The following is an 11,497-nucleotide window of genomic DNA, read 5'->3' on the forward strand; positions in this document are numbered from 1 at the left end:
ATGTCAAAGTAGCACCTATACTTTCTCAAGTTTATTGTGTCTTCTTGTCTCCAATTTCCAAATAAAAGTTCAACACGAGCTTTCGATGATTTGAATCCACTTTAGGTCATCTCCAAATGCCCTCGTCTTCAGAGGTCTTCTTATGTTGAAAATCAACGCCGGTACTTTTTCGCCTGGAGCAGAGCGAGCGCTATGTTGGCGGGTATCGCCGACAACATGCCGCTGCCGCTTGTGTTGGGGGTAGGCCTCTTGTCTCGCGAAAACGCTGGTCCGCTGGCCACGCTCCGCTGAGCAGAGGATACCAGCGGCTGAGCGGTCCGCTCCGTAAAAACGCTGATGGCCCCAGCGTGCCGCACATGCGCAGTTGGCATCTCCGCTCGTGCGCTGGGCCCGCTGGCCCGCTGAGGCGCTTAGCTATTACTCTCTAATGTTAAATGCGCGTTTGAATGTCAGAACATCTGAGAGTTTGGAAAAGTGAGTTTCCTGCAGAAACAGTAGGTCACAAGATGCTGAACGCGCAATATTTATAATTTCAGCCTGTTTTTGAGGGTTGCGGAAACCATGGACATTAAATGTAATGACTTTTAAAGTGAGAGCCATGATGAAAGAGAAGATAAGGATACAGAGTAAGTCACGGAAAGGCAGAAGTACCTTCAATGGGAGCGGAAGCGGGTGAACGCGCCCCGCAAGCAGTTCAGTCATTTCTTGCGGCCGGGCGACGCACCGGAGGCGCGGGGCTTCCGGGGTCGCGTTGGTGTCCGAAAGGGACTTCTGTCACGGCTATGGGTTTCCGAGTCGCTGCTGGAAACACGGTGACGCTTGATGCTGGAACTTCGAACGGAGGGGGGCACTAGAACGTGACACTTTCCCGGCTGACGTCGCTTGGAGTAGCGTCTTCGTCAATTCGCAGGGGCGTCTCACTTGAAGAGCTGTCTGAGTCTTCAATGTGGACTGTTCCGTCAGCTGTAGACGAAGACTCCTCGATGGTAGGAGGATTCGCAGACGATGAGGACGCCGCGTGACTAGCGTTAGACGTCACGCTGTCGTCTGTAGACGGAGACTCCTCGATGGTAGGAGGATTCGCAGACGATGAGGAGGCCGCGTGACTAATGTCGACGTCACGCTGTCGTCGGCGTCTGTCCGCCCAGCAGATACGCTGTGGAGCGAAGTGCCGGCATGTCGTTCGATGGTGGTGACCGGTGGGCGCGAGACGCACACCTGATCATCGGCCGTGGAAGCGCTGGCCGGGTCTGGGCTAACCGGGGACGCAGCGGGCGTTGGATGTGGCGTCGCGTCCTGTGGGTTTTGATCTTGGGCAGGGCCTAGGACAGGTGTCGGTGGGACCTCGCCTTTTGTACGTAGCGGGCGTCTCGGTTGAAGCGGCGGGAAGTCCCTTAGATGCTGCCTCTGAGTACGATCTTCGGATGGCGCAGGCGACGGTGGCATGGGGGTCTCCAAAACGACGGCACGGAAGGGAGCATCCTTTTCCGTCGGGGCCATAGGTGCCGCACCTCCCGCAAAACGGCGCCGTGCAGTTCATCCTGAAGTGGCCACTTTCTCCACAACGTCGACACACGCGCTGAATACCTTGTAGTCACAGGTCACTCGGTGACCTGCCACCCTCAGGTAGTTTGGCACAGGGGACGACGATTTCATTTCCATGCGGACGTACCGCGTCCCTGTGGTAACGGTCGGGCGCGACCCATAAGTCCTCTGGTAATGTGGAGCACCTTCCCGTAAGGAGACAACGCCTGGGCGAGGGCCTCACTGGGGACGCGGCACGGCAGAAAGAGAACGGTGACCTGTGTTACTTGAGGGCCCAGGGGCACAATGGCGACGCGTTCTCCTCGGATGTTGAGGTGCGACGCGTCCACGATTTGAGCCAGAGCGGCTTCAATGTTGACGGTAATCTTGGTAGTTCCGGCCTCCGAAGTGTTGAACGCAGTATACTTCTTCGATTCCTACTATTGAAGACGTCGCGTCAACGATGTCGTCTTTAATCTAATGTTTGTTTGAAATGCGTCTTGAGAGGGCAACAACGTAGTGTTATGGGTTATATTTTGCCTTAAGCGCCTTTGGAGGATGTTATTGAAGTGCAGGTCTCCGACATTTTTAAGCATGCTTAAGGACACCCCATCAACCGCGAGGACACTTGGACACCTGGCGCGTCAAGAGAAATCCTCGAATTTCAAAGACTAGGTGGGCGAACTAAAGCTCCACCTCATCCTAACCTAAACAAGAGACAAGCACGGGACTGCCGTCCGCTTCCAACAAGCACGTACCCACATTTACACAGGTTACACAGAATGTACCCTCACAGATACAGCAACACGTGTCCGTGGTGCGATGCAACACCGACATTGGAACATATAACATATCAGTGTACACAACGTCCGGAGGATGCCATCTCTCCTCTGTGTAACAACGATTCCCTGAATTGGTCGTGCGAGGCGCGGCTCGCGGAAACTGGAAATGGGAAGCCAACTGGCGACCCTTGACCGGGCCCGGCGAGCCGCTGTAGCCAGTGGGGCCTGGAAGAGGGGCGCACCACCCACCCTAACCACTCCAAGCCATGATATAAATAAATGTTTGCTTCCCTCTCTCTCACGGTAGGCGAAGAATAAAAAAAATATGGTTGATCCCTCCGTCATAGGATTTGGAATAACACAAAAGTAAAGCTTGCCCTACCAGAAGTAACTGAATGTTTACTGTAAGTACATTGATATGAGAGAGTTTGTACTATGTATATTAATGTCTGGTAGCTATAGCACCGTTTAACGTGGTCACCCACTTTGATCAATCACTCGTATCAATCCTTCGTATCAATCACTGTATTGATGCGAAAATAAAAGTGACTGTCATTGATGATTGGTGGTATATCTCCATCCCGACGACTAACGTCCATGTTAAATGATTAAACAAATCCTTGTGGTAGCTCTAGTAGTTAACGGTGAAAGCGTTATCAGAGAACGAGGTGTGATAGCCAGAAGAGCGTCGCATATTGGACGCAGAACTTGGTCGCCATCCCGCGGCATGTTAAAATGTGAGTGAACACCACGGGCGGACTAGAGGGAAACGCAAAGCGCGTCGTGCCGCCCGGTAGACCGGAAGCGATTTTTCTCCGGGCGAGCGCTTGAGCGGAAAACGCGGCGTTACAGCCAGATGAGGCAGGCGCGCGTCGCAGAGCTATTTTAGGGGCGAAGCTCCTTAAAGCATAGAGTTTCCTAAAATTAACTAGAGGGGACTCTGGCGCTGCGATCGTTCAGCTACCATGGGAATGATGGGTAGTACACAAATTTGCCTAGTCTTCGTGCTTGCGGCTTCAAACGTACTTGTGGCTTTGTTTATTGCTGTGTTTTGGCGTTCGTTTCGGATAAAAGTATAGACCGTTGTGAACTTCGTGACCAGGTTTGATTTGGTTAGCCTAAAAAAGTTAAAGTGGTGAAGTGGAACTGCTGACTTTTGCTGAATTTAGTTTTGCGACAAAGCGGATGCAGCCAACGCGGAGCCAAACGGAGCCGAAAGAACGAAGTTTAGACAAATTTGTGTACTACCCATCATTCCCATGCTGGCTGAAGCGTCATGCGTTGCAGCTCCCATAGACACTAGCGCCAGAGTTCCCTCTAGTAAGTATTGTAGGAAACTCTATGTCTTAAAGGGCCCCTAAACCACCCAGAGGTCGAAATTTAGTCGTGGCGTCGCAGTTGTGCACGAGACTACAGCGAACGCTGGCGGAGTTGCACGCGCTTTCTCGTTTCGCTCTTTCCTTTGCTATCCACCTCTCCGAGTGCCCTTCCTCAGCGTCCGAGATGGAAACGCGCGCATCTGCTAGCAGAAAACACGCTCTTGTTTGCCCACTGACAGCGTCTCTTGCTCGCGACGTCACCTAATCATACAGGTGACGTCACGGCTGCTGTTGTCGACAGAGCAAAGGCACGGAGAGGAGCAGGCGAGCGTCTGTTGGTGGTTTAGTGGCCCTTTAAAGCGGCACCCGTTCGTCCCTCGTAGTGCGCAACCAGTCGTAACGCTAGTACCAGATCTTGACCTCCAAGGTGGTGCCGGTGGGAGATTTCTCCTGTGCGTTGTTGAACAATAAAAAATTCGCAGCGTGCGCGTTAACTAAAAGCCGAATTCTTCTGTCTCTCATTCCCCATTAGCAGCCATTGGCATGTTCCAGTAGGAAACGTTAGTAGAAGTAGAAGTGTAAGTGTTAGCTAAAAGCCGACTTCTTCTGTCTCTCATTCCCATTAGCAGCCATTGTTTACCTCCAAGGTAGTGCCTGGTGAGATTTCTCCTGTGCGTGATTAAACAATAAAAATTTTGTTCAAAACGCCGTTGATTGATGAAATAAACCAATGAAAGACGCCAGATGTTTAAAAGCAAAACGAAAAGACGCCAGCTCTAACGAAAGACGCCAGATGTTTTCCAAAGCAATGGTTTTCTAAACAATGAAAATTCACAGCGTACATGTAAAATTAAAGTGAGCTGCAAGTCGTCATAACTCTCATCGAACCTTTAGTATAGGCACCGTCCACTGACCAGAGGGAGCTGCGTTGCTCGCTGTGGGCCATCTCAAGTTGGTTGATATTGGCCGCTAGGGCAGGCAGAAAACAGACGCTCGCACGCGTCCCCCCTTCTGGCCCGACCCACACTTGCACACTCATGCTCAGGCGGAGAGACGCGCATCGCGTTTGATTTTTGTCTCTGGGCCGTCTCAACGTTGCTTTCTTCATCCGCTAGGCTGTGTGTTCTGGCGCTGCAGTCACACGTGAGAATTCGACTGCACGGTGCCTATAAACGCGCCCGACCTCACGTAGGTGATGATGTACTGGGCAGAATTCACGGAAGATTCACGGTTTACCGATGAACCTCCGCAGCTTCACCCACTCATCATAATTCACTCCGTGGATATGCTGTGAATTTTTTTTTGGTTTGGATTAGCGTGATGCTATGAGCGAGGCCGACGCTTTTACGACGCTTGGGCTAAGATCGCCACCTCACGGTGTGTTAAGGCATTGACAAAATTGAACTTCTATGGAAACGCGCCGAATGGGATGGACGTGTAACGCGTTGCAGGTGCTAATCGCGGATGCCAGAGTAATGAGAATTGCTGTACTTTACCGCTCCCTGAGGGCAACACCCACCCCGCCGACCGGATAGTGGTAGATATAAAAGACGTGTTTCTAAAGCCTCTAGAGTCTGTGACCGTGGCGCAGTGGATAGCGTGCCCGGCATCTGATGTTGCGGACCGAGCAGTCGTGCGTTCTTGCCCGTTGACGGAACTTTTTTTTTTCTTTTCCATCTGATCGTCTAATTTTTTCGACGTCATTTTCGTGATGGAAATACGTCAATGAAATCTTGGTGGACCCCGGCATAAAACACTTTCGTGTTAAAAAAATCGAAATATGTTTTTTATTGTTTGTTCGGAATGACAGGACCTTCCGTAACAATACTGCTTACCCCACACATTTTCGCGCATTTGGAATGAGTGCACACTACCAGGTTCGCGAGACCAATTGACGAGCAACGGCACCCCGTTTTCTCAGGCCGTGAGCAACCTAAGCTTTCTGCCTGAAGTGAATGTTTTATAAACGAAATCCCCTGAAGATTAAAAAAAGAACGTGGAGGCGACCCTAATCCTTGCCTAAGGTGCCTGGTAGCGGCCCTCACACGTCGGCATTAGTGTGCCTTGATGCATTAGAGTGGCGAGTTGAGTTTTTTGGTGCAAGCTTTTGAAAAAACTGCAGCGCAAAACACACACATGCTCACACTCAGACAGACTCAGACACGCACACGCACGTACACGAAGACTTTTGAGAAGTCATAGTGTCACGCTGAAAAGCTTTTCAAACGTTGGGTATCTCCAGCCCCTCTTTATTTCGGTCACAGAGAGCCTTCTCGAGAACATGCGCAGTCATCCGTAAACGTGTGAAGCCAGCGCACCAGACAGGCTGTGGTAACTTATTCTGGTTGGCCTCCCTGCGGGCCCGTAGCCAGGGAGGGGCCCTAGGGGCACGGGCCCACCCCCCTCGAAATTTTGATGGAGTAGGGTGTTTTACTTAAAATACATGATAAAGATTGGTGTTTTTCTTAAATTCTCAAGGTTTTCAGCAAGTGCCCCCCCCCGCCGAAAGAATTCCTGGCTACGGCCGGCCTCCTTGCCTTTTTTCTCATTTTATAACACGAAAGTGATGTATGCTGAGATCCACCACGGCTTCACTGACGTATTTTCGTCACGGATTTGACGTTGTAAAATATACACTAACAGATGACAAAGAAAAAATCTAGAAGGAAAAGCTCCGTTGCTGGGAGTCGTACCTGCGACCCCTCGATCCGCAGCATGCGGCGCAAAACTACTCGGCCACAGAGCGTACATTCTTCCCCATATTAGCGGCGAGCTATTTATATAAACCATTAACCGTTCGCGGTAGTCAGAGCTCGGTGGCTTCAGCGTGTTCTTGTTATCACTAGCGAGATGGCGCGCAGAGCGCGGTGGACGTGCTTTAAAGGTCGTCGCCCCACGCGTTGCGACGAGCGCGCGCCTCTACAGGGCGTGGTCGCTGGTGGGCGCGCCCTTATCTCGTGATGGCGGTGGTTCGCATGTCTTGTGCTCTCAACGCAACTTTCCGTTGACGTTACAGAGAGCACGAAGGTCACTTCGCTCGCTGCAGCGGCCGCGATTCCGAAAGAAGTGGGATGCTACACGCAAGGAAGTAACAATTGTAACAGTTCTTAGTTTGCGCTCGTCTTGTGTATGTTTTTTTCCGTGCGTCCTTTCGCCTTTAGAGCGCGCTGCAAGATTCTAGCTGCTTGCCGTTCTTCGCGTGACATTACAATTTTTTGCGCAATAAACGCTCAGTACGTCTCTGAAGACACGTTTAATTTTCGTGTTATACCGACTCCTATTATGGGGAATCAGCCATGTTTTATCTCTTTCTCTACTTTGTGTGTGCCCAAGCCTTCACGGTACCTGGAAATGCTGGCCCACCGGTATGATGTGAGTCATATTCAGTGCACTGCACAGGCTGTCTAATCTCTGCAAAATGGCTTACCCGGAGGCAGTGATGCAGCAAGTCTGCAGCATAAAGCACCGGCGGCCACTTGTTGGATACGCACAAGGGTTGGCGTGCGAAACTCCTCTAAAGTGCGGAAAAGTGCATGCTGGCCAAACTGAAAGATGCGTGAAACATAGTTTGAGGGAACATGCCAACAACCTCGAAAATACACGGAAAGCAAAAGATTTTGAAGGTTCCTGGCTGGCCATTGTATACTACCTGCCAGAATTTGGTTATCCCACCAAAAACACTCCTCTCCTTAAGAAGAGCAAAAACGCTCATTACTCGAGAAATCCTAGAAAGAGAACGTATTTCCTGTCTCAGAGAGGGTTACATACAACTCTCAGATAAAGACACGGCGTACCTACGCATATGTAGTTGATGATGTCTGTGTCGGACAGCAAGTACATATGTGTGTGCAATTTTTTTACAATAAAAGCCGTTGCATGTTCAGACCACGTCCTTGCCGTTTTCGTTGTGTCCGTGTTTTTTGAGCTGCAATTTCTCAGAACGCTGGTGTGTTCCTTCGGTTAACATTATGTTTCGCGCGCTGCCAAAACAGATATCATAGGCCACGTACAAAGAAGCGGCTGGTAGAGATCTCCTCCGCCAAGTGCTGCAACGATCCCAGCTGCTGAGAATGTTTCAATGAACTCAATCAATTAATTTCCATTAACTCTCCTGACAATTACATGGCCCTCATATTGCGCTACGTTTTGCCACCATATCAAATGTATCCTATATTTAAAACAGTACCGTCATTTCTTTTAGAAGACATGTTTGGGATATTCATAAAACAGAAAGAAACTGCTCGACCGATTGTGCTTGGCAGAGGAAGAAGAGTGGCACTTTGTGTTGGTGCCACTGTGAAGGCCACAGGAAGCCGATTTCGCGGACAGTGCATTGGTGGGTGGAGCTTCAACTCGGCTCCCAGTGCTGCTGTTAACAATACTGTTTATTTCTTTGTTTCTTTCTTTGCTTCTTCACTTACATACGCGGTTGCCCCAATTGTGGACGGCAATACATAAAATTATGTACTCAACTATGGAACTCCGTTTGCCGTGGGAGCGATTGAAATCGGTGTCTAGAATGTGCGGTTTGCTAAAAAAAAGTGAAATGAGCTACAGTTCAAACCCGCAATAACGAAATCGGCGGGGAAGGCACAAAATTTCGCTCTTGCGGGAATTTCGTTGGCGCGAGAATGCGGCAGAAAAGACATGGAATTTAGAAAAACACATTTTATTTCCAAAAGTGAGTAAGTTTGCTTTGGCGGGCCTTACCATGCAGCAATTTCATGCCTGTCGATCGGGAATCTCGTTTGCCACGGCACAAAGTTCGCCCCATGCACTGGTCAGTGACGGCGGCACTGCGCTGTCACCAGTACCGTCATCAAGTGCGCCTACAGGCGAAACCTTCTTCCGGTTCCGCTGTATCCGCGCGGATCAGCGCAGAATCGTGGACAGGGAGCTGCACGCAACACCGAATTCTTCGGCGATTTCCTTTTTTCTCCTGCACTTTTCTACCTCACTGATGATTGCAGCCTTATCTTCCAGGATGATGACCTTGCGCTTTTTCGTTGGAGGCGGCATCTTCGCAGGCAACGAAATCGGACGAAGCAACCGCAACACACAGTTCACGTTGCACCAAGTGACCAAGCAAACGCTCCACAAATGGCTCCCATCACGCGACCATGTGCGCACAAAGCCGACAAAGCCAAGCACAGAGCCAAGCCAACGAACGAAACTCCACGAGGAATGTGGATTTGGCTACGTAGTCCGCGACAACGAGCAGGTCTTTCGGCAAGCCATCAACATCATCATTGTTGCCAACTTTATGTTTTTTTTGTAAACAATGATGGCGGCTGCTTCTCGAGTGCGCTGTAGCGATAGTTTTGGACAATTTAAGTGTAGCAGGAATGCATTTCAGCAGTTTTCGAATGTAGGTAGTGTTGCGAGAGTAGAATATTTGCCCACTAATGTTTCAAAAGTTTCGTTAATGAGGGACTGCGGTATGAATACATTTCGTAGTCGCTAGTTACGAAATGCATTGACTCCTATGGGCGTTCGCCGGTACTCCGAAAATATTTCGTTGCGGTGAGAATTTCGTTCTCTCGGGATTTCCTCGTCGCGGGTTTCAACTGTAGCTTAATATGTGCCTTACTATGGAAGAGCTGTATGCGGGTGTCTGTAAAGCTATCGCACTTGAAGGCAAGTGCACTCTATTTAGCAGGAGAAGTCAATCAGTTTGAGAACCTCACAGGAGGAGAAACGTATGCAGCTGTACCTATACACAATTATCAAAAAGGGAAAGAGGGGCTTGACTTACAAACGATTCAGAGAAATATGGGTTCTCTACCGTAGGACACTATAAATAGTGGACGATTGAAAGTGCGGTGTGCTGCACTAGCACATGCAGTGAACACGGCACACTACTGCTGGAGCGAAAGACGTGCCATCTACATCGCATCAAACGCACCCGGAGTAATCACTGCTGCAAACCTTGCTCTTGACAGGCAGCACCATCTCTGGCAGAAAAAGAGAAACTGGGGTGTTAGCACACGGCCGGGCTAGACCGCACGCGCGTTTCTGCGCGCGCGTGCGGTCTAGCCCGGCCGTGGTTAGCAGCGCGCGTTTTCCCTTCTCTCCACCGCGTTGCCGCTCGCTTTGCACGTGCAGAGCTCTCGCGGCGCAATTGCGCCGCCTCACAATGTACCGCTTGCAGTGCGGCTTCAAAAGGATTTTCAAGCTTGACTGGCACTTCCGAAAAGCGAACTTGATAAAATAAGAAAGGCTCGTCAATCACGTTAACGGTGAAGAGCAGACGATCGACAACAACGACGCCCAACTCAAAGCGAAATGCATTTCCCAAGTCGCGATTACACCGTGTAGGACGTATACCTCGAGGTAAGTCTCATTCTCTCATGTTAAAGATGAATAATGGTCCACATGCACTCCGAAATGAAGCCGTACACGCTATCGATGTTCTGCGGCGTGGACTACCAATCATATGATTGTTGTTTTGATATGGCATGCTTACAGTAGCGGCCGTGTACTTTCGTGAACAAACGTTCGCGGCGTGCGAAAAAAAGATTATACGCCCGTGGCACTGCTTCAAGAGAAGGTTAGAGTCAAGTCCTCCGTGCCGCTGGAGAATCACCCGCCGATTATGACGCGAGGCAGCTAGCTGAGCTTTAACTACTGTGAAGCAAGATGAACTGCTCGCCCCATTTTTTTGGCTCTCGCGTCATGCTTGCAGTCTCTTTTTATGATATCGACTTGAGAGGCGTATAAAACCTGCTGCGTGAACGCGGCTAGAAAATCGCACAAAGTCAGAAGGTGGTTACTTCAATGTTGCAATTGCAAAGCATGTATTAAGTGCCAGTTATATTTAGCGGCTTAAATATATATCACCCTAATAAAGTGACAAAAGCAAAGCAAACCTGCAGAACGATGTCAAAGCTTGCTGCAAATGCACAGACGTCCGTTCCGGCGTGATAAAGCAGCCTTCCCGACCGCGTGAAATGCAGGCGCCGAACTTCTGACAATGTGGCGAGTTCAGTTGAATTCAACCAACCGCGCAATGCTAACGGTATAACGCGAATGGGAACGTTCAACAACGACGGGTAGGTCTCACGAACACGGGGAATCAAAACACAAAGTTGCTTCCCCTACAACCGTAACTGGACTTTAACAATACGAGAAGACAGCGAGTAATCATTAATGTAGTCGCTGCGTGCATGCGCCGCGTTACTTACCGATTCAGGTAGTCGGAACGAACGAAAGCGATGAACTCAGAGAGCCAAAATAGAAGGCGAGACATCGCTGTCAGCTATCCACGCTTGCCGCCTTTATTTCTCGTACGATACGGTCTGGAAACGATACAGTTTAACACGTGAATCGTGTGCCTTGCCTTGGTGTTGTCTGCACTGTTGTGGCTGGAGCAATACTTCGGACCACACTTGCGCTTCCTCGGGGTCGCTTCTGCCATCGCGGAAATGCGCAGCTTCGCACAGCAAGCCTCTCGGTTCAACGTACCCAGCTGACGGCCCCCCACTTACACGTACCGAGAGAAGAACGCGTGCGCACGTGCGCTACCGCTACCGTGAAAGGGGCTGAGTCGGCCGCGCAGAAGGTTCAGAGCCTTCCGACAGAGCCGCAGCGCGGCTGGCGCGGCGCTGTCGTCGCGCCGCAGACTTGAGCTTGGGTTCCCTATAAGGCGCGAGCTACTGCGTATGCAAGCGTCGCATGACGGTCAGTTCCAATCGTAGTGCAGTTGGGGCACGTGGAGACGCGCACCACTTGCCAACCCTGCAACTGATCTCGAGCGGAGAGTAAGCCCCAGCCCAACCGCCAAACGAAATCACGGAGATGGCCTGGCGACGCCGCTACAGTTATTCGTTCCATGGGTGGTTCATAGATTGGCGGTGCTGGGGAACCACGGGC

The 11,497-nt window shown here is 50.5% G+C and overlaps 1 protein-coding gene across 1 annotated transcript; it reads right to left on the reverse strand.

Annotated features, from left to right (window-relative positions):
- Positions 1 to 850: 850 nt before the first annotated feature.
- Positions 851 to 1,500, reverse strand: LOC119406588 (MICAL-like protein 1). Its single transcript, XM_037673323.1, has 2 exons — positions 1,219 to 1,500; positions 851 to 1,156 (listed from the first exon to the last, which is right to left on the reverse strand). The coding sequence occupies exons 1-2, from the start codon at positions 1,498 to 1,500 to the stop codon at positions 851 to 853; spliced, it is 588 nt and encodes a 195-aa protein (XP_037529251.1).
- Between the last annotated feature and the right edge of the window lie 9,997 nt (positions 1,501 to 11,497).

This window comes from Rhipicephalus sanguineus, chromosome 10 (assembly GCF_013339695.2).
Source record: "Rhipicephalus sanguineus isolate Rsan-2018 chromosome 10, BIME_Rsan_1.4, whole genome shotgun sequence".
Classification (NCBI taxonomy): Eukaryota; Metazoa; Arthropoda; class Arachnida; order Ixodida; family Ixodidae; genus Rhipicephalus; species Rhipicephalus sanguineus.